Genomic DNA, 23,974 nt, shown 5'->3' with positions numbered 1-23,974 from the left:
GAGACTAGAAATGAGGGCCACAACCTTCTAAACAAAATATGAAAGCAACAGCATGAAAAGGAAGAACCTGTCTGAGAAAAAAGACAAAAGGTGCTAATGTTCAATGTGGAGAGTGACTCAAAGAGAACATTCCATAAACTGCTCTTTTTGTGGTGGTCAGAAGAGAACTCTAGGAAGGTAGTCACTCTGCTCTGAGCAAAAAAAGAGAAAGCCAAGCTCTCAAGCAGAGAGAGAGAAGTCTGGATCACAGATGTGAAGGTCTAGGGGGGCAGGAATGGGGTGGGGTTTCCTCATTTTTCTCCAAAGCTTTTTAAAGTTTCTTTCCAAACAAATGAAAAAAAATGCATTATGGAATATTTTCTTTTACAATGAAATACATGTTTAGGGCAAGGTGTTCATATGTTTACTCTCTGCAAATGAATTCTAAAAACTATGTAGCAGGAAGACCTTTATGTAAGACTTATCAGAACATTACACAGAGGACAAGCAAGTCCTAAATTGTACAAATGAAGAGTACAACCCTCAATAGATTTCTACCTCTAGAGGACACTGTCATTGCCACAAGAGAGGAAAGCCTTTTGGGTTGGTGGGCACATATGAAATTTTGAGAAAATGCTGAGGGTACCAGTCACAAATGACTGCCACCAAGGGTGTGGCCTAACACAAAATGGCCGCTGCTTCTGAAAGAATCAAAGAATTGTAGAGTTGGAAGGGAGTGTGAGGGCCATTTAGTCCAACCCCCTCCAAGGCAGGAATCTTTTGCCCAATGTGGGGCTCAAACCCACGACCCTGAGGTTAAAAATCTCATGCTCTACCAACTAAGCTATTATATTCCTCTAAGTTCTACTCAGAGTACAAACATTGAAATTAAAGGAACTAAGTTAGTAGTGTCCATAATTTCAAGTGGTCTACTCCAAGTAGGACTAACACTAGATACAACCTAATACAACCTGCAAGAAAAGAGACAGGAACATAAAATTGTTCAAATATGAACAAATGGATTGTTCAAATATGAACAAATGGATTAAAAGTTTGAAAAATCTTTCTGCTTTTCCAGACACTATTAAGTCTTGGTACTTATGCCGTCTGCTCCTGGTGTGCTGCTGTAAGTTAGACAGCAAATTAGAACATAACTGAATCCAGAAAACATATTCAATAGCTACAGCCAGCCATACCATGCATAGTCAAGAAAACAAAAACTAATGACCCCTTAATGATAGCTGGCAAGTATTTTTTAAAAAAATCTTTATGGAATAGAAAAGAATACAATACACCTAAAATACATAAAAGTCAACTCACCAGAATAGCAGCTGAACAATACTGGCCAATAATAAGTGTGATATTAGAGGCAGAATGTCATATATATGCTTCTCAAAATTAGGGATGTATGAGGAGATTATAACAAAATTAATGTTTTTGCCTTTGCACTGTGTTCTCTCCTCCCCAAACAACTTGGGAACAATCCCTCCTGGCAGGAGGAAAAGGTGATGAGGATAAAAATGCCTCTGAAATGCCTCTCCCTATCAAACAAAACAACTTGGGAACAATCAAGGAAAAGGAGCTAATGATGATGATAGTATTAGTGGTAAGTCATAATGATAATGATGGCGATGATAACGCCTCTACCCTGCCCTGCCCTTTGGGAACAAGCCGGAAAAAGGTGATGATATGGATAATAATGATGCCACACCACACCCAAGAACTTTGGAACAACCAGGAAAAAGGTGATGATGATGATGATGATGATGATGATGATGATGATGGCGATAATAATGATCATTATGCTCTACACTGGACTTCCGCCCTCCCCAAACCACTTTGGAACAAACAAGCAAGGTGGAGAGCTTAAAAGTTGTTTATGTACCAGGTAACTCCAAATGCAAAAAGAGCTTTTAAGCTCTCCACCTGGCTTGGATTTATCTTGCACAATACCAACCAGCCTACTTTCAACAATGTATGGTTAAAATCATGCAAATTAAATGAGTGTTAGATGCAACCGTACACAATCTGTGGCTGTACTTACAAAATTATGACTATTCAATGAATGAACTGGTTCTAAAGATTCTGAACCCGTGTTTACCGGTCAATTATATAGAGAAGCATTTATACATTTTTTAAAAAAGTGATTCTTATGTAATTGTGAAACAAATAAATGATCTGGATCACTGGATGTACTTCGTAACAGAATGCACCAATGTTCAACTACTTATTTTGTGGTTCTCTATATTCATTTTAAACATGTATTAAACATCTGCAAAACGGCCAAAGACACAAAAAACCGATTAACAAAATCTCGCACAAGAACTCCTACACCACCAGAATAGCATGCAATAAGCCTGATGTTATGTCATGCATGGCTAAGAATGTAGCAACTAAATTTAGAAAATCCTGAAGGAATCTACAGCAGCTGCAACCTACCCTGGTCTTAAACTGGAGTCCGAAGAGCCAAAAGAATAAAAGACTGAAAAGCACAAATGTTAATCGTTTTAAATCTACTTTAGACTTTTGAACAGAAGAGAGTAACGGCAGCCAACATAGCTAGATAAGGAGATGTAATACAGAAGACAGGAGCATCCTTTAAATACTTTGTTACTTCATTTTCACTGTTAATGAAACTTTTGAAACACACAGCAGCAAACTTCAACAGTACCATCACTGAATTGTCAGAACCATCTGTTTTCATAATCTTTGTATCACCATTTGTCCAAACTGCAAAATAAATATGGAGAGGGGGGAGAACCCTTAATTCACCTGGTGCAATTTTGCCATCCTGTGCAGCTGGTCCATCTTTCAGTACATTCTTCACCTGCAGAAACTCATCTGGTCTGTCTCCACCAATGATTGTGAAGCCAAAGCCCATATTGCTTTTCTTCAATGATGTCCGTATGAGTGCTCCTATCAACTGGGATGGGTCTCGGGTGAAGAGGGACTTCACTGGTTCTGCAGCCAAGCAAAAGGGTTCCCCATATAGTCATTCAATAATTGGGGCTGCAGCTAAAGCTACCTAATATAGCAGTAATACACAATCTAACAAGAAAAATGACTGCAAGAATAGTCAAATAAAAGCAACGAAGGAGATGCAGGGGAAAATATAACATTTGGAATAAGATTAGAAATAAATCTTCATAGCAGAAATCAAATTTGAAGTCATAACCAATGAAATAGCAGCTCCAGTTCCAGCCTGGGGGTGGGGTGGGGGGAGCCAGGCTAAGTATTGATTTGCCTTTATCTGGTTAAAAGGATAATGCTAAGAAAGAAAAGACCCTTTTGAGTTTCATGTTAACACAAAAGACAACTGGAGATTATGACTGTTCCAGTTATCTTATGTTTGTTGCCAGGAGTATGGCTGGGCCATAACTGTTTATCAAATGCTGTGATTAGAACTGAAGGCAGGAACCAGAAGACCTGAAGCCACACACTTGCTGGCTCCATCTTCATCCTGTGTCCAGATAGCCAAATCACTGTCTGTCCATCCACACTATGGAGTGGCCAAGCTGATTACAACAAATGGTTTTAGGATGCCTTAAGCTCATTATGCAGCTATAAGACCACCAATTCGTTTCAACTGCAGAGATTGTTTTAAATAAACAGCACAGCAATACTGTCTTATGGGTTACTAATACTCACCTATGACAATGTGTGTATAAAACATAAAGTCTTCAGATGGAGGCAGTGTCATTTGCATATTTTGCAAATTGTCACGTTGTGTGTTGAAAATGTAATTATTTCAATTTTTAAGCATTTTACACACGTCATGTCTGTAGGAAACTCAATGTAGCACAAAGCTTCTAAATACAAATGAGGACCTCCAGATAATGTTGGACTCCCAACTCCCAACAGCCCCAGCTGAGGGGTGTTTAGCATGAGGGATCTTTGAATGGGAATCCAAAGCAAGCCTCAGCTTCACTTTCAAGCAGCAGTAATAGCAGCAGACGGCACATCCTGCATTCACCAACAAAAGCTTGGTGGCCTGCCTACTAATGGCCCTTAGGTATATAGTATTGCACATAAAGTGTACTATAAGATGGAAAAATATTTATGCTAATAGTTTCTGATAGATAAATAAATAAGCTACAAAAATAAACACAAACCACTCATTGGTGAGTTTAATAAAGTAGTACTTAATGGTTTGAAAATATTTTCTAAAATATCTGTTAAATTTAACTGACAATTCTTTCCCTGTGTGATAATGAAAGCTAACTATGTTCAACATGTAGTTCTTAATTAATTTACTGCAGATTTCAGCAGAATCTACTAAAAGCTGCCATTGAAACCAATACCTGGATTTGAAGGGCCTCCATCCGTCTGTCCTAGCTGTTTTTTCCGTTTGGCTTCCAAAACTGGATTTTCAAACTGGGTTTTCTGGTTAATATGACTGAAAAAATATACAAGACATCATTGAAAATTTAATTGTGAAATATTTTTCATAATTTTCATAAAAAGGCCAACCCAAGTGGTCCATTCCCCTATAGAACAATTATTTTGTTTCTGGAATCAACAATGAGAAGCAAATATTGAGTATTAGCAATCATGAACCAAAGTCAGGGTGAACTGGTGAAGCTCAGAAGAGTTTGTAATATACTAGAGAGTGGAATAAGACTGCCCAATTTTCCCTTGTGTTTGTTCTCTTCTTTAGCAATTGTTAGTCAACAGCCCTAAAAAGGGGGAGGTAATCAATGGAATACAGAACAATGTTAGTGCTTTCGCTGATGATATGGAACTTTTATTTAAAGACCCTTTAGTAGCAGTACTGGAAGCATTTGCTACACTTTGAAATTATGGCACAATAGCAGGGTTGCAGTTAACCATTTTTAAGTCTGACATACTTTATGTGAGAGTGAATCTGATGATGCAGTATCAGATCAGACACCTATTAGGCTTCATGTTATGTCCCTGGCAGATTAAATATCTCAGAGTTTACTTAACCAATAACTTGTCGCACTTAACAAGAGTCAATTCTGCACCACTGCTGAGTCAAATCAGGAAGAATCTTAAATCCTGGCTGAGGTTAAACCAGTCATGGCTAGGGGGGACATTGCAACTGTTAAAATTTCTTCTTTACTACACTTCCTTTTCTTATTCCAAACCCTGCTGGTTCCAAACTTATTCCAGTTTAAGACTGGCAGTTGTTGTTAAATAGATTTATTCATGGGGACAAGAAGGCAAGGATGAGGAATAAGGTGGATCTGCAATGTGGATCAAGAAACCAATTACATCACTGTCAAATTAGAGAAAATTTAAAATTGTTTGTAGATCACTCCTTTAGAATTGTCAATATGAATTCCGGGGTGTGGGTGTCATTTATTTAGATGTAGTGGCTGTGTCTGGCAGTACATGTCTTTTTGGTTTCTGTCCATTCTAAAATACTGCGTATTTTAGGGATGACATGGGTATTTTAGGGATGACTCTCCCTCTATCTCTATTAAGCATTTTTGATGGTCCTAATCAAGATTTATTCTACAAAGAGCTGATACTGTTCCTGATTATTGCAGCTCAGTTAGAAATAGTCTATTAGTGGATTACTCTCTTAGGTATTGTGCTTAATAACTGCTATAACTGAGTGTGGACCATACTGATGGATGAGAAACTTATGAGTCTTGTTTAAAAAACTCAAGGCTAAACTGACAGAGATAAATTCACTATTTAATTGTTTTTGTTTATTCCGTATATCAAAAGACAAAAGCAAGAATCAAGACCCCATTGAACACATGGTCATTTATAGAAGGACTCAGACATTAACTCATACATGGCTTACATGTTTGTCTTTATTGTTTGTTATCTTAAAAGCTGTGATATAGGAAGCTGTGAAATTGTTCAGTTATATTTTCTTTTCTCTATTAGTTATCGTAATGATAAAACGTAAATAAAATGAATAAACCAATAATGACTTCAAGTTTAATATCTGCTTCTTCAGGTTTTTAAAGAAATGTAAGTTTTGACCAGGAAGCTGGCTGAATCTCATTATGATACTTTGGAAGCCTTAATCACATAATTCAAGAGAAAACAGCTAGTGGTTTGCAAAATTCAAAGTTTACTACTTAGCAGGATCTGAATGCACAGTAAAATTATTACAGTACGATAGCATCTTACACAGGGGTTTTGTTCCAAGGGTTTCACATATACATGAAAACCACATATACCCAAACACTTGGAGTCACCCCATGGCTCGTGGGTGAGGGGGAGACAGAAGGAATTGCCAGTATTCCCAGAGCTTGTACACCAAGCGGGCCTTGCCCAGCAAGCATGATGGAGAGCTTAAAAGCTGTTTCTGCACCAAGTAACCCAAGCAGATTCTGCTTTGCTTGGGGAGCAAGGCCAACTCAATGTGACAGCTCTAGGAGGCCAGGGATACTCTTGCAGCAACATGGGTGGCCTCGCAAAAACATCACACAGCCAGTGCGGTGAGTGGACCTTGGAAGCAGGGTGGAGAGCTTAAAAGCTCTTTCCACACTAGGCAACGCCAAAGGGACCCAGCACAAAAGAGTTTTTAAGAGCTTCACCTTGCTTGGATTTAGCTTGCACAATTTCAACCAGTTTACCTTTAATTGAGTGTGGTTGAAATCTTGCAAGTTAAATGTGCACAAGATGCAATCGTACTGTGCTGAAGAACCAATGCAGATAATTATAAGTCTCATTGACAGCAATAATAATCTTTGCCTGGAACAGTTATGGCTAGCTTTTATTGGCTTCTATTCAAGTTACTGCAGATTACAATCAATCTCTACCAGTCTGGGAATCAAGTCACATATTTCTTAAGTAGAGGCATTTTCATGCTACTTTGTACCCGTAGCATACCACGTGCTCATTAAATATATATATAATTATCCTGACACATTAAATATATAACATTGGAAGGTATTACATCAGAACACTTCTCTGTAATTAAAGATAATAGAACTCTTGTGACCTTTTCCTATAAGCATTCAGGTTGAGAAATCCTAGTACCTTAAAAAAAAAGAAAAAAGAACTATTGACTGCAGATGAACTATTCCAGTCATATATTTAGGAGTGTAGCTCACATGCTTTCATTAGTAAAACAAATGTTATAGAAATTTAATCACAGCTTCCTCAAAAGGTGCCATGAAAGCCAAACAAATGGATAACCAGACAAGGTTTTCTAGTTCCCATTTATTGCTCCCATTCATATCTCATCCTTCCTCCAAAGACCACATGGTGACATACACATAGCAGTTCCATTTGTCCATACAACTCTGTGAGGTAGGTTAAGAGAGAATGAACTGACAAAGTGAGCCTTACGGCTGAATGTGTCCTGGAATTCATTGCCAGATGAAGAACTCAAACTCAGGATTATGTTCTGCCAAATTCTTAAATGCATACCGTGGTATATTTGAGACGTACGTAGTCAAGGCAAGAATTAAAGGTACAGCAGGTGAACTGCATGGCTAACTACAAGCTGAAACATTGATCCAACAAGCTACACACACCCTGCCTCTTCTTTTTGAAGATAAGGTGAGCACAAGATTTAGCATGGCAAACAACAGTTGTTCGTGCTCTAGGCAAGCAAATGGGCACATCTGCTAGTGGGTTGGTCCTGTGGGGTTTGTTTCAATGTGCTTGGTTCCAGAGGTGCCAGTTCAGTATCCAACTTACTCTCCTGGAGGAGGTTCCTTACTGATAGGAGGAACCGGCAGCTGCATAGACCCTATAGGAGGTGCCTGACTGATATCACAGGGGTGAGACACTTCTCTGACAACCTGCTTGAACCTTCACCAGAATCAAACTCCTGACTCTATTGATCACTGGCCCCCTCCGCCAGCTCTGACATTCTCAATTTCTCGTCCTTTGGGTCATCTAGTTCCAATTCCCTGATTCCCTCACCTCTTCAGGATCCGCCCATCACCTCTGTGGCATCTCCACAGGACTCATGACAGAGTGAGGACATGAAATGTAAGCCAACACTCTATCTACTCCATAACTTCTCTGAATCCTACAATAAAAATTAAATCTATGTCTATGTCATTGGCAGATATTGTTCATAACAGATAACTGCTGCTGTGTTACTTCTGATAGCTAGCATCAAAATAAGACACAAAATAATCTGGTCTAAAGATAGTAATTCATAACTTAAAGCTTGCTATGCTTAAAAAGGCATCAGAGTATAATCAGAGCTTTCAAAACATCCTGGGAGAGCCTATTAAAAGATCAACCTCTCCAATGTATATCTCATTTGCTGCTTACAGCCCTTGAATTCCTATGCAACATATGAGTAGATCCTAAATCAGAGGAAGTCGTTTGTTCTTGGGCCATGTGTGGCCAAGATCCGCAATCTGACATACACATGTCACCAAGCTTACATCTATGAAAACCCTGTATAAACAGAACTCCCTCAACTGGAAGTTGAGATTTTCAGGATTCTTCCCAGAGCAATATATTTCATGCCAGATACTTGTTGAACACAACTACAGCCATGCAAAATCACACATCTTTAAAAGGCTTTTCTGCACTTATATAGCATATCTAATAGGATTGACAGTGACCAACCTTGCTTGATTTGCATCGGTTTATTATTTCTGAATGACATTAAGAATCAAGATCAGAGTTAAACCTTATGACAAATCTATAGATTTGTCCACTAACATTTTGGAATACCCCCTAGGATAATGTTTAACAAAAAGGATCCAACAAAACATGCCAGAACTGCCTCAGTATAACATTACTACATATTTGAGGAGACAGAGCACTCTGTTATGCCAATGACAGGACGAGATCAGGGAAGGGCCATAGGTCAGCGGTAGAGCATCTGCCTTGCATGCAGAAGGTCCCAGGTTAAATCTCTAGCATCCCCAGGTACGGCTGGTGAATCTCCTGGCTGAAATCCTGAGAGCCACTGCCAGTCAGTGTAGACAATACTGAGCTAGATGGACCAATGGTCTGATTTAGCACAAGGCAGCTTTCTATGTGTGTTATGTGTTTATATTGATAATACTAGTCACAATTTCATTTTTGAATCACACATACACACACTCTTATCTCTCTATCATGGAAGGCCTTGTGATATTCTCTGAAGTACAGTGCAATAATTCAATTTACCAAACACTAATCTTCCTCCAAATATTGGTCTCTGCTGAAACTTTAGAACCTTCCAGACTCACATTTGCAATTCTAAACACAGGAATTTATGGACATACTACGGAAAACACGTTTCTTTTTCCTGTATGAAATAAAGTAGCCTCTAATTATCCTGAATGCTGTTATAGAGGAGCCCTTTTATAAGGAAGTCAAACTAGAGCTTGAGGAGGAAATATTAACTGTAATAAGACTAAAATGCCAGCATTTCTACATAAAACTCACAATCAATTTTCCAGAACAGATTACTTTAAAACCGGGCATTAAGTGCTGAGGAAGAGTGACCTGGGTAGTCCTAATACGTCATCTAGCTTTGATTTTTGTTTGTTACTTACAGTGCAGTGGAGATATTGAATCAAGGACACAATAAAAGCATCTCACGATCTGTGCTAAAATAAGCCATGCTTTATCCAGGGTGCTTGTTGTATAACAATTGCAAGATAGTAAGGTGTAGTATTTTGTATTTAAATAGAAACATGCAGAACTATAAGGATAGTTATAAGAGATATTTAAGCTATTTTGAGAAAGATCATGTTTCAGAGAATCAAAATGTGCTTTGAAGAGTTTTAGATGTACTGAAGCAACCCTGTTATTCTTGCCTGATTTTTCAGTGGCTTTCAATGCCAAAATCTAGGGTATTCTCCTTAACTGACTTTGCTTTTCCAATATTGCTTTTGCTATATTTTTGTAGACCATTCAGAGATATTTAAATAACAAGCAGTTTAGAAATGCCTTTAAATAAACTAAACCAAATAAGCAATTTAGCCCCCACACTGGAAGTTTCCCATCTCTGTCGTATGTAGTACTATTGACAAAGTAGGGTATTTGTTAAAAAAACAAAACAAAACAAGCACTCAGTTGTGGACAGAAAGCTAAGAACACACTACTGCTTCACTTGCTGTAGGAATGTATGTATCTATCCATCTGTGGAACACGAATGCATACTATGTATGTGCAGATTTTACTCGATTCTTCTGGGAGATATGTGGATACATTAACTAAATATTGGCCTCCTAATCATGGTTTTTAAGTACAATAAAACTTAGGGAGTTTTTAATGTTTGAAGTTTTATTCTGTTTTTAATGCTATGTTGAAAGCCACCCAGAGTGGCTGGGGAAACCCAGCTAGATGGGCGGGGTAGAAATAATAATTGTATTATTATTATTTATTATTGTTATTAAAAAACAAAAAGTAGAACTTTGCACTTATTTACATATCATGCTATGTTTCTCTATGGGATCATAAAATTGAGCTATGAAGAAGTGTGAGAAAACTTACTCAACGTAGTATGTTCCATACTGAGGATCTTCTATTTTCTCCCAACCATATGGAAGCTCTGTAATTGGAAAAGAACAATGGAGTTTATTAATTATAGATTATAATTACATTTAAATACCAATAGTTTGCTGTGGATTATTTATTTATTTTTGCCTTATCTACTTCCATTTATCCAATGGGATTTCGTATTGCAGACCTATTTCTCATACTTCTTACTTGCAAATACTGAAATAACTGTGGCTGGGCATACTGCATTTCCTCACAAATTTCATTGTAGGATTAAAAAAAACCTCATTCTAGAACAAAAGCAGTTCTTGTAGTCTCGCTTTAAAATAATTTATCATGACATAAGGCCACCCTCACGTACCTCCAGCCTATGCCGTCCTTTTATGCTAGAAAATGTTGTATTTATATGTTAATGGAGGAGGTAAACACAGCTGCTACATTACCACTTCCCTCTGATGTTACCAAAGGTGTTAACAATCAACTAACCAGTTCTGCCTTTGCCTTCAGGACTAAGCTTGGGTTAGAAAACGCTCCTTTTATTGTACTTGGATTATCTTTGTACATATCCGTAATGCCTGAGACTACACTGAACTGCATCAATGCTCTGAAGCCCAGGTTTTACACAGCCTTCTCTTATTACAAACTACACTAGGATGATTAGCTAGAACCAAGTTGCTAGATAGTTTTAATTTGTGGGTAAGATAACTTTTCTGACAAATTATATTCAAATGCGCAGTTTACTTGTATGGGCATTAAAACCAATAGCACTTTTGCAATTTCAACCAGAGCTGAACAGAACCCTACATAAGAAACAAGATTCTGAGTTTCTCACCTCCATCTTCACAGTCTTCAGGAGCTTTGGCTTTTTTACAAAGGCGAGGATCCAGCCAGGTGGTAGTTTTGGTGTTGTGACTGTGGGACGCAAAGGATCTAGTTAAAGATTGTTTACAAAAGTCCCCATCACATACAGATTCTTCCCTATTACGCAGTCTAACGTGGATGTGGGTTACACAAACATGCAATCACATAGGCAATATCCCTCACAGCAAAGTGCTAACTGAGAGCAAAAGATCCATAGCACACAGTTGCTCCATTTGTGGAACTGGAGCTTGTATGAAGATAGGTTTTGTGGAAAAAAGATTCCTAAGGAATTAATTCCCACTTATACAAATATTCCAAAATAGAAAACTAACTGCAAAACGCAACTGTGTTTTGTAATTGTTTGAAAAATACCACCAATGTTATTTGTGATAAAGAGGCCAAAGAGGGAAAATGATACATTTTGACATGTTTGAATCATGTTCTTTTGTATAGCTGTGAAGTAACAATTCACGCAAGGAATGAAATAATAATCAGCCACAAATGGTTTCAGGTTTACGATTCATGGTCACAGTTCATGCTGTTATTACTACAAAACAGCAGGCATCTTTTGCGTGAAGGTTAACCTAGGTTACAGTTGTCAAAAAATGCTGGTAACTCAGCATTCAATGCATGACGAATCTAGTGGTTCCATGAAACTGCGTGGGTGTATGTGTAAGTTCAGCAGAGAACAAACAGACCTACTGAAACAAAAATACACATGTCCCTTCTGGCTCTCTTGGAAACAGACATAAAAACATACTCTATTCATCTTGCTTTTAAGAACTTATACCTATGTAAAGATACATAATCTCTTGTGTCATTTAAGATATGGAATGGTGCAATTTTATACCATAAGGGCCAGAAAAGATAGAGATCTATTTTTCAAAATGCAGCACTGTGTTCTCAAAATATTTACATAACTGAAGGCTGTATGCAAGATCTGGGGTGACCTTACTATCTCTAAATTGGCAGACAGGCTAATACTTGTACTAAGAAGGTACAACTTTAAGAATGAAAGCTTTAAATTATTTTTGTAAGTTTCACTGATTAACTTGTCACATATTTAAATATGGATATTTGCGGAAATGCCTCCTATAAAAGGAGCTTGTCCTGAACAATCTACATAGACCTTCAATTTTGGGAAATGCATTTTTCAAAGAGAGAGAGAAAGTGTCCTTATAATAGAAAAACTGCAACACCATAATTACCCTTTCCTTCAAATTAACTTTTGTATTAGAGCATAGCAACATTATCTCTTGGGGTATGGGCATAAAAATCCAAGTCTCCCTTAATCTAAACTGAAGGAGTGGGGCTGGATTAGATAGAGGTGTCTCTTTGCCCAGTTCTCCCTCTTGTCAGCCACTGAACCCATGGGCGGTCCAATGGAAGGGGCCAGTGGAAAGTCCTAAAATGAGGCTGAGCTCTCTCAGATTCTGCTGGGTCTTGAGTCAGTTTCACTGCCATCATATAATGGCATCAGGCCCAACAGGGGACTAATCACTGTGCCAGTATGCAGTGATCAGCCCTACTGGGACTAATCATTCCCCCCTACATTTGGGCTTCCATGAGTAGTAGGGTTGTGAATGTGGTAGTAGCCCATCTGCTCTACAAGGCACCATCAGAAGGGGAGGAAGTCAAGATTGTGCCCTAACTTGTAAGGACTGGTAACCCTTCAACAGGCAAATTAACTGGCAAAAATAATATCCTCTTAAACAAACAAAAAACCTCCAGTCACTTCAATCAATCCTAAATTGCACACAAGCATACCAAACTTGTACTCACTCAATGAAGTAGATCATGCCTGTGTCTGTGTATGCCATCTCCCAGTTCTTGGGTAGAGGCTCTAGGTTTTCTTCCCTTGATAAATAGTTTCTGAAATCCATTGAACTACTTGTCTGACTGTAACTAGGAACAGGCTTCATCCAGTCGGAAGAATCTGAATGTCTTTCTTTGTTTTCTACAGCTGTTTAAAAGGAAACTTGTTAGTTTTGTCATATCTTCGTACTGAATTGCACACAAGCTTGGTTATAAAGCAAATGTCAAACATAAAATTTCATCCATATTGTTATCCCATGTAATTTGCTACTGCAAACTTTATATACCTGAAATCTCCATGCTGCAGATATGACCGACTAGATCCATCATTGCATTTCCTTTTACCATATAATATTTTCACTGTTTATTGGAAAATGTGCATGTTCTCTCTCACATGTAACCAAACATGGTACATGATCATAATGAAGGATTTAGGATTTGAATGCAGTTTATCGGCTGGTACATTGAGCAAGGCCTCTGGCCCAAACTTTGGATGCTATATTCAGATGTGTGGAAGTCTGACTTTGCTCTGACTTATGCAGGAGAATATCAAAGGATTTGGTAAATTTACCCTTTAAGACAGTAAAAACTGGATGTCATGCCCAATTTGAAAATTTAACTTTTTAAATTTACTTTTGAAGATGAACAGTGCAGGGCTATAAACCAATATAGGTATTTTCAAGTATCACCTTATTTTACAAATATTTTCTCACAAGTTCCTCATTTTGCATGCCTGCAAAATCGAAGTTCCAAGGATGACTAGGCTAATCAAGATCCAGGCAGCAGATGCTACATACAGAGACTTTGCATATCTATTTCTGCCAAGTGCTGTTCCTTTAGAAATTGTTATTCCCTCTCCCAATGTTGTTTGCCAGTGATCTGCAAACAGTTTCACATCATGTACCCGTGTAAACTATAAAGTTTGTATCCGAAGAAGTGCTAACTCCCTTATTCCACTAAAATAAGGATTTTACTTGTGCAATGAAACTCCTCTCCCCATTTCCCTGCACAATCCAAACACTCTAGAGCATATTTGGAGAAGGTGCAGGGTGTGCCTGGAGGGGCGGGGGGAGATTCCATCGTGCAAGTGTAAAATATTACACTAATGGAATGAGGGGATTGGATACCACTCCAGGTGCCCTAGGATGCATCTCAGAACATGCATGTGGAGCAAATGGAGCAAATTTAGACTCTAAAGCTCTAGCATACCCTGAAACAATTATGCGGCATTAAATACAGAGTTTTAGGATGTCTATGCTTTAATGAATTCAGTAAATCAAGCCCCAAAGCTTTTATAGCTCAGAAGCTACATCACAATGCTACTTAAAGGTCATCTTATGCTCTTTATAATAATCTGATTCATGCAGTCACCTTGAAAATTAAAGACTAAAGACGACTTGCAAACAAAGATGCATGTGGAATGATCACTGCAAGTCACTCTAGCTATTATTTTCTGGCAGTCCTACAACTTCCAGGAGACCTACAAGGAAAAAATAAAGAGTCTCTCTTCTTGCTGAATCTAAGATCATGAGAAATGATTGGGAAAACCTCTGGGGTGTACCTTAAAGATATGACTGCCTTACAAATAGACATGAGCAAGCCACAGAAAGCTTCTGGCTTCACGGCAACTCTGAAGGAAGACACATTTGAAGTTTCCACTTCTGCTTTTGTTTAACCATAGTCTGTCATTTCATCTGAATGGACAAACTATGATTTACATTAACTATGGATTATTTAAAACCTAAGGCTCACTGCAGCTCGTTCACATCACACTAAATTATGGTTTCCTGCATTGCAGGGGGTTGAACTAGATGACCCTCAGTGTCCCTTCCAAACCCATAATTCCATGATTCTATGAGACATATGAGCCTCGCCATGTTAGTAGTTTTGTATCTTGAAATTCCAAGAGAATGTCAACACAGTTCTTTTTCTCTCCAAAAGGGGGGGGGGAAGCTTGCAACCAGAAAGTTTCACAAATTACTTTCAGTATATTAAATGAGACTTCATTCAAATGTATTTGTGGTCAAGTTCTTAACTCAAACCCTGCAAACAAGAATAATTGGTTCAATTCAGATATCATAGCCAAACATCTATCAATAACATGCTGTGGGCTCACATACCATGGCAAACCATGGTTACTACATTTTATAAAATAGAGGAAAACAGCATGCACAAGGGAGACAGAACGTACACATGGTAACAAAACATAATTTGGCCATGATATCTGAATCAAACATTGTATTATCTATTATGCTCTGTTGGCAGCAGCCTGAAAAAATAGCCAAAGGATGCCTGAAGTTTGGGTCCCACAAAGAATTATTACTTTCCCCATCTTTTTAAATAAACTCCTCAATTACAAGAGTGTTACAGTGGAACCTCAGTTCCCGAATGCCTGTATTGTTGTACGTTTCGGTTCTCGAATGCCGAAAACCCGAAAGTAAATGCTTTTGCTTTCGAATGTTTTTTGGAACCCGAATGTGCTACACAGCTTCCGCTGAGTGCAAGAAGCTCTTGCAACCAATGGGAAGCTGCGCCTCGGTTTTCAAATGTTTCAGAAGCCGAACGGGCTTCTGGAACAGATTTTGTTCAAGAACTGATGTACCACTGTACTCACCAATGGCAGTTATAATTGTAAAGAATAAAAGTGATTACATGGTTCACAATTCTTGGAGTAAAATACTACCCCAAGTAACATGGCAAGCTGGAAACATTAAGCAATCTCAGGGTAAAACAACCACATCCCTATTTGTTTGTTCTCTTGCTTGCTTGCTTGCTTGCATGCTTGTTTGCAATATAATTGAGCTAAGAACAGAGTAAGAAAGGATGAAGATTTGGATCATGGGGCAAACTATACTGTTTGGGGAAGAATCTTTTTCAAACCAGCCCCTGCCCCCGGTAGGCCTGGGCGTTATATCAATATATCGCCCAGATCTGGTATGAAGGGCAGACCACAATGATGACTTCACTCAGTGGTACATCATGGATGAAACCACCATCTCCTGAGTCCCTCTGCTACCAGTGCACCAAAGGAGAAACAAGCTACAGCTGGGTGCTGGAGGAAGAGGGACTCAGGATATATAGCTGAGTGAAACAGTCATCACACTCTGCCCTCATATCGCCACAGAGGGAGAAACAAGGTCCATCAGTGAGGCACCGATACAGCTTGTTCCTCTCTCGCTTCTGTAAACTGCTTGGCTGAGGAGCACACCGCTGTCCTTGCTTCAGCCAAGCAGTTTTATGGACCCCCCAACCCGCCACCGGCTCGCACGAGTCAGCAGCGAGGTGGGTGCTCTGTTTGCACATCTGCCTCATCTGTCGCTGCCTTGACACGGGCGATGGTGGGCACTGGAGGAGGAGGCGCTTTGGAAGAGGCAGAAGCTATGCACGGTGACCGGCAACTGCCTTCTTCCTTCCCACCTCCTTTCCAACATTGTGATATACTGCCATACCACAATGTTTAGCTGGCGGTATATTACGATGTTGGAAAGCAGTTATCGCCCAGCCCTACCCCCTGGTCATTTTCCCTTCATATACTTTTGGACGCTGGGCCTTTAGGAATGGGGAACATGTGATCCTCCAGATGTTCTTGGGCTTCAGCTACCATCAACTCTAGCCAGCATGACCAATGCTCAGAGACGATAGCAGTGGTAATTGAGCATCATATGGAGGGCCACAGATTCCCCACTGCTAATTTTATAATTTGCCCTGTGTTGCAGGAACAGGTGAGCCTATACAAATAAAAATAAAATTGAGAAGATAAACTACAGATAAAAGCACTGAATTTAATTTGATGTTTAAATATTGAAATGTACTGACCTGTGCCTCCACTACCATTAACTGCTTCCTTTTCTTCCTCCTCCTCTTCTTCAGGAAATGAACTGTCCATTTTTTGCATCTTGCTGACTGATGTGGTTCTTTTTCTTTGAGATTCTGGATCAAAATCATTATCAAAAAGCACTTGGTCTACTGGATCTGGTTGAAATGGGCTTGGCTCGGCTGGAGGTTTAGGGGTACCATAGAAATTTCCTTTTTTTGTATATACAAGAAAGAAAACATATGAGCATTAATTAGGAATTATAATAAGGATTTCTGAGGCATTCTTTTTCAGAGGTACCTCATTCAGCATTAATTGCCAAATTTTAACTTCAGCACTAGTCTAAAGCTCAGCTAATTTATATTTAATTAATATAATTTGCTTGCATACATTCTCAGTTTAGGATGTTAACCAAGGTTTTTGTGGGGGTATTATAAGCTCTGCAATTACTTACATACAATATTCAAAAAAAGACTCTTTGTATCCTTAAAAATCATGACATGAATTAGAAATAATAATCTGAAATAAAAAATGTAAGTCTTAATAAGCTTCTGTGCACCAAGTTTTTCAGACATGTTTTCATAATGGTCACTTTACAGGCATGATTGATGCTGGTGTACACCATTGTTTTCCGCAGGAAATTGTGTGGATGACATACTACCGATTTTGAACATCTATATATATATATCTTGGTATCTTAAATGGGCCAGAGCTCCCTGATGTGTATTTACAGAGATCTGAAGGAGATGTATATGTCACACACTTTTGTGTTTGCTATGGGACTCTATACAGTTAGAGAAGCATAGTGAGGCAATCTTGACCTCTACACATAAAGTGGGGTGATACCCTCACTTTAAATATAGAAAGATTGTACCCACTGGAGTCCCCATGGTTGATGGGGTTTGCTTATATGGGTGGATGTGAATGGATTAATGGGGCAGTATGCGTGTATGTGAGAGGAGAAGAAGAAGAGTTTGGATTTGATATCCCGCTTTATCACTACCTGAAGGAGTCTCAAAGCGGAGAACATTCCGGGCTTCCGGGGTGGCGCCATCAGTAATGGCAGACTCCCTCTGAATTGGAGGGACCAGCTCCGCATGAAATGGGTCTTTTCCGCTACGGCGAAGTGGGGACCCTTCTGGAAATCACAGGCGGATGAAGCCTGTGACCGTGGGACTCGGCGGGCACCCTTAGCGCCCCCCAACCCACAAAGGAACCCACTAACGGGCTCCGAAGCGACGAGGGGGAAGTGGCGCGGTGCTGTGAGTCAATTGCTTTTTCTGCAGAGCGAAGCCGTATAGCCGTTACCGGAGAGCGCTGCCTTTTTCCTGGGACAATTTGGCATCTAAAATAACCACCCATGAGTACTGAAACACTGAATAATTGGACTTGAATTAAGAACTGGCGAAATAGAAAGGAATTTGGACTTAAAATTTACCCTAATTTGGTACTGAAACGGGAAGGTCTAAACAGGAAGTCAGCCTTCCGTTTCCTTGTAGCCAGAACAAAGCAAAGACAATGTAAACTAGAGCTTTGAAAATCACTTTTAAAGGATTGGCTTTCATCATTTAAAATCGCTGAACCCCCCTTCGGCAGCAGGAGAAGAAGGGGGATCTTTTTTGGGCTGTTTAAACCTGCAGAAGTGAGTTTAAAGCAAAGTAATTTTCCACCGTCCTGATCCTGGAGCGGGGTGTCAGAATTGACGTTTGAAGCTCATTGACCAGAAACAAATGTCTCTGACAGATAGTTAAGAGAAGAGAAACATAGTGATTCCATTGCTTCCTTTCGCATTTTAAAAGAACAAATATGGACAAAATATCATAAAAAAGAAACTTTGTTGCTATTGTTATCAAAAGAAAGAACAACTAGAAGCTTTCCCCCTAGAGGGGGACTGTGAAATTGTAACTAATTCCTGGGAGCTTGCAGCTGTCTCAGATTACAACCGTGGGAAAGGATTTGTGACCTTGCAGGACAATGTTTTCAGAAGCACTGTTGGGTGCTTTCTGCAAAATAAATGCCCTATTGGATCAGTTAAGCCAGAAGACGGATTTAATGAATAATGCAGCCAGAACCCTTGAACAGGTAGTGGGAAATTATATGGAGCCCACTCAGGAACTAAAACAGGAGTGTGCCATGACAGAACAACTGAAAGAGGAGGATATTGCTGAATCTTGGGTGCCAGAGACGGAGGGAGCAGCGGCCCAGCAGGAACATAAATTTTTGGAGTTGACAAATAAACTTGGAAAAAACCAGACTTGGAAAGATAAAGTTTGGTTAGGTTTGGAAATGGGGGGCTGGATAGACCCCCCTTTACAGGGAGATTTGGACTTTTCGAGTCTGGCAATGGGCCGCCTGATGTCTGGAGCTGTGGGGGCTCTCAATTTTGGAGGGAATCTGGAACATGTTTTTAAATACCATATGGAGTCCAGTCTGGTCTATGGAAAAGGGGCTGATTTGTTGAAAAGGGTCCAAAACATTACCAAGCTGGAGTTCCCGAGAATGAAAGGAAAATATGAAGAAGAGCTGCGGAAGGGACATGGAAGAGACTTGAGGGCCTCGGATATAAGGTTACCAGGTTAATGTGCTAGATTAATAGGTTAAAAAGGACTGACAAAGCCCGGGACCAGGAGGAAGGGACGCTGGATGAAGATTGGATTGTTTTTCTCTTTTTTATATATATAATTAAGATTGTTCTATAAAATTAATGAATGTTAGAAAAATGTTGAAATGAAATTACTTGGCTCTTGTAAAAATGTCTAAAGAATTAGGTAAGAATGTTATGGTTAGGAGAAGTTGGTAAAAATAAGATTTAAGCTTTAAACTTTAAGGTTTCTATATGATAAGATGAAAATAGATTAAGGTAACGTAATGACAGAATATTATGAATTAAGGAAAGGATTTGCTGCGATTATTATTAATCAGGATACAAGAAAAGGGAGGAGGAGGAGGTCAAAGAAAGAAGGTATTGAAAATGGGGAATCTGAGAATGATGGTTTTATTTTATTTTTTATTTTTCTGTCTTGTTTTTTCTTTGTGTGTGTGTAATTTATTTTTAATTTTTTTAAAAAAAACATTTTTTCCAATAAATATCATTTTTTAAAAAAATAAACATTTTGAAAACTATATGGAATTTACCATAAAAAAAAAGCGGAGAACATTCTCCTTTCCCTTCCTCCCCCACAACAAACACTCTGTGAGGTGAGTGGGGCTGAGAGACTTCAGAGAAGTGTGACTAGCCCAAGGTCACCCAGCAGCTGCATGCGGAGGAGCAGAGACGCGAACCCGGTAGGGTAGTGAACATGCTCTATTTTGACTGTGGTCCTGCCCACTGTTGGCTTGAGGGTCCCTCACAGGTTACCTCCAAAGGAATGTGGGCCTCCAGGGGGGAAGCACTCCCCACCCCTGTTCTAATAGAAGCCCCTCCCCAATACACTTAAAAGCTAGAGGTAGACTATTAGCTTCCGTTGTCTACGTGTTTAATTCTCTAAGTACTTGTGTGTTTCTATAGAATACAGAGATTAAGTAGCATATTCTACTTTGCATGAAGTCACCATGAATGGTGATATACTATAATTTTCAAACATACCAACAGAGTAAGTATGAAACCAAAAGTGGTTGCTCTATATGGGCCTTCTAACAAATAAGGGACTTGTTATTTTACTTTGTATTCACTAATGCCCCAGAATGAGACCTGCAAGAGCAACAATGAAAATGAAAACCAATTTCATTTTAACACACAGCACATGATAATTAACTGATCTGGAACAATCTGCAATTTTTGGCAAAGGGAAGTCAAGAGCAAATTTATTTTTATGGAGAAATATGTAACAGCAATTTACACAAAGGCGATATTACACTGCTGGAAGTTTAGTCCCATGCTTTCAAATGGCAGCATGCTCTCCAAATAAAGCTATTAGCTGAATATTGAATTACACCTAAAAATACTTCTATTTTAATATGCTGCCTCACTTGAGGGATTCCAGCAGTATTTTCCAATAAAACAAGTGCTCTGGAACAAAAATTTAAACAAACTGCTTTCAGTCCTTAATTAATCATATGATTTGAATATGGGAATTTTGTGTAATACAGAAGAGATTGCCAGGACTCCAGCTACGTTTTGGAACTAAGCATTTTGCCCTTGCAAAATATTTTAGAAATCCATACCAAATGTCATTATCAGCTTATGCTGGCAAGGCAAAATAGTGCTGGCAAGGCAGAGAAAGTTAATGTTTTGGCAAATGCTGTTACCTGATTAGAAACTGTCATTTAGAAAAATGTTGAAAAGGAAGCCAATTTATGAAGCTTAAAAAGAATAATCAGTACAAATATTTACACAAAATCAGTGTCTTAAATTTAGAGGATTCTTTAAACATTTAAGGGTTTAAATGGCAGTTTAAGACCAGTTTTCAAATTATGTGTAACTGCTCTATTTGTGCATATGCAAATACACCACCCTCATAAAGCAAAACAAAAAATCAAGAGTGTATACTCAGTTGCTGCATTCATATTATATCTCAGCTTAATAAAACAAGATATGAACAAGCCTTGTGCTGGGCGCACAATTACCTTCCTTCCTTTCTCAGCTTGATATATGGAGATCTTCAATTAACACTATTTTCCCATTATGTCCAAACAGAGAAACTATGGTTACCTGTTTCAGAATAAGTCAGATCTTAAACCACCTTCAGAAACATGGCTTAAGATCCTGGCATGTTCCAAATCTTGGAGTTCCCAGTTTGCACATAACAGGTAACCATGGTTAATTGAAGACACATGAGCAAAAGTCTCATGTGTCTCTCATTCAAACCAGGCCAGTGAACATGCTAAAAAACTGAGAAGCCCCTTTTAAACCACATGCTAAATTTTGTTCTCCCTGACATTTAGGATTAGAGTATTTTCCTAACAATGCAACAATATACTTCTGGGTGCCTGGCTGTAGCATTCGCTGTCTCTACATTAGGAAAGTCAGCACCACATTTTATCAGATCTGCCCTATTCTTAATAGTGATGCAGAAAAGCATCATTGAATGATAGTAGTGCTCATGGCTAAGAGCAAGGGCAGAATAGGTTAACCTCAGTGTACCATTTTGTCATTTACAGAGGTGCCTGCAAGCACAGGAGAGAGGGATTGGTACCAATCACCCTGTAGACTCTCAAACCATGTTTTCTCCTTGGAAACTGGAGAATTAAACTTATCTGGGGGGGACACACACCTTATTTTTAATAATCTAAATTAACAGTACTTTAAAAAAAAACAAAATTCATTCCTCTGGAATATATAATAAATGTAATATTAAAAAGCAGCATATAAAACCAGGATTTGTCATGGAAGAATTAATCTGTAAACAAAATAATATATTATTGCATCTTACAAAATATGGGAATCAAGCTGGTGAATTGATTTTAAGTTTTTTTAACATACCATCATATGTTCCACTTTCTAGCAAGGCTCCACTTTCTTCTAGTGCCTTAAATTGTTCAACAGGTATAAAATTATAGTCCACCCCAGGGACCTCCCCATCTCTGGGAGCTCTTGTAGTGCCTAGGGGAAAGAAAGAAGGAAGAACAGCTGTAAAATTTCCTAGCACTGTTGGTTTACAAAACACTCGGCTTGTACCAGAACTTGACAAAAAAAAAATTATGCTGCATACAAGGCTGTCGCCTCAGCAAGATCATAATCAGAAAATTCTCATTCAAAAGCACTCTAGTTTGTGGAACTAGGGCAATAAATTATGTAGCATTAATATATTTTAACAAAAGAACCAACATGATTTTATGCAATCTACTGCTATGAAATGCATGCATGCGTGCATTAAAAAAATGGCTATTTGAATATTCTTTCATATTTTAGCACTAATGCACTTCTCTCTCTCCAAACTCTCCCTTGAGAACAGGGATTGCCAACTCCTTTAGCCTAGGGGGCTGTACGCATTTGAATTCAGCTGCTGGTGCACTGAAGGGATAACAGAGTTTGGAATTTGCAATTGACTACTATCAGCTAAGCTTTTGAATGATTTTTAAAACAGTTTTTATATAAAAGTAAAAAAAAAACAACCCAAAGATTCTGAGCACAGTAGCCTGGTTTGCGTTTCACAGTAAACCATAGTTACAAACTATGGCTTGCCATATCTGAGAAACAGGCTGGTGCACACTGCTTAAATTGTGCCCATCCCACTCCTTCCTCCTATCAACTGGGGAAGAAACAAATGACAGCATTAGTTTAGTATTACATGTGAACTAGGACTTGTATCTTGTTTCTCTTGAAACAAATCATGAAAGGAAGTGCCACAGGATGGGAGTGATTTTAGCAACTTCTCCTTCACGGTGAGCCGTGAAAAGTTTGTAATATGGCTTAACATTGTTTAGGAACCGTCCTATTGGAATTATATAATTTTATTGCTGGTGCATCCAGTTACATCCCATCACACTTTTTGCTGTGAACAGATTTAGCATTTCTGATTGCAGGAGCTTTTGATGTCATGCTTTAGCAAGGGCAAAAGTACCTCAAATTTCAGTTTCAGTTATGTTGCCCCCTCTAGCTGGAAGTCTCTTCTAAGCCTGTCATTAACTTTCCTCTTGTTTATGTGCAGTGCTGTATTGGCTACATAAACAATAGCAGTCACACCTGACCAATATTTAGGAAATTATAAGCATTAACATGTTAGGACATTATATTTCAGCATAAATTATTTGTGTAATTTAAAGTAAAATGTAAACATCTGATTAAAATCTTATTGTCATCTATTTAGGGAAATTAACCTATTTGGAGAGGTGTAAGTATCAAAGTTGGACGCAGGTGGCGCTGTGGGTTAAACCACAGAGCCTAGGACTTGCCGATCAGGAGGTCGGCGGTTCGAATTCACGCGACGGAGTGAGCTCCTGTTGCTTGGCCCCTGCTCCTGCCAACCTAGCAGTTCGAAAGCACGTCAAAGTGCAAGTAGATAAATAGGTACCGCTCCAGCGGGAAGGTGAACAGTGTTTCCGTGCGCTGCTCTGGTTCTTCAGAAGCGGCTTAGTCATGCTGGCCACATGACCCGGAAGCTGTATGCCGGCTCCCTCGGCCAATAAAGCGAGATGAGCGCCGCAACCCCAGAGTCGGCCACGACTGGACCT

The 23,974-nt window shown here is 39.0% G+C and overlaps 1 protein-coding gene across 5 annotated transcripts in view; it reads right to left on the bottom strand.

Moving 5' to 3' along the window:
• Window positions 1–23,974, bottom strand: part of MAGI3 (membrane associated guanylate kinase, WW and PDZ domain containing 3) — a 115,648-nt gene that overhangs the window by 42,855 nt on the left and 48,819 nt on the right. For all 5 annotated transcript variants that reach the window (XM_083617299.1, XM_083617297.1, XM_083617300.1 and 2 more), the window contains 7 exons: window positions 22,284–22,403; window positions 16,864–17,073; window positions 13,015–13,195; window positions 11,204–11,283; window positions 10,366–10,423; window positions 4,281–4,375; window positions 2,752–2,940 (listed from right to left, as the gene is read on the bottom strand). In XM_083617299.1, coding sequence (XP_083473425.1) covers window positions 2,752–2,940; window positions 4,281–4,375; window positions 10,366–10,423; window positions 11,204–11,283; window positions 13,015–13,195; window positions 16,864–17,073; window positions 22,284–22,403 — 933 coding nt within the window. The remainder of the gene's footprint in view (window positions 1–2,751; window positions 2,941–4,280; window positions 4,376–10,365; window positions 10,424–11,203; window positions 11,284–13,014; window positions 13,196–16,863; window positions 17,074–22,283; window positions 22,404–23,974) is intronic.

Source organism: Podarcis filfolensis (assembly GCF_964270895.1).
Source record: "Podarcis filfolensis genome assembly, chromosome: 6".
NCBI lineage: Eukaryota > Metazoa > Chordata > Lepidosauria > Squamata > Lacertidae > Podarcis > Podarcis filfolensis.
Note: the sequence above shows the minus strand (reverse complement) of the source record. Positions and strands in the feature narration are given on the sequence as shown.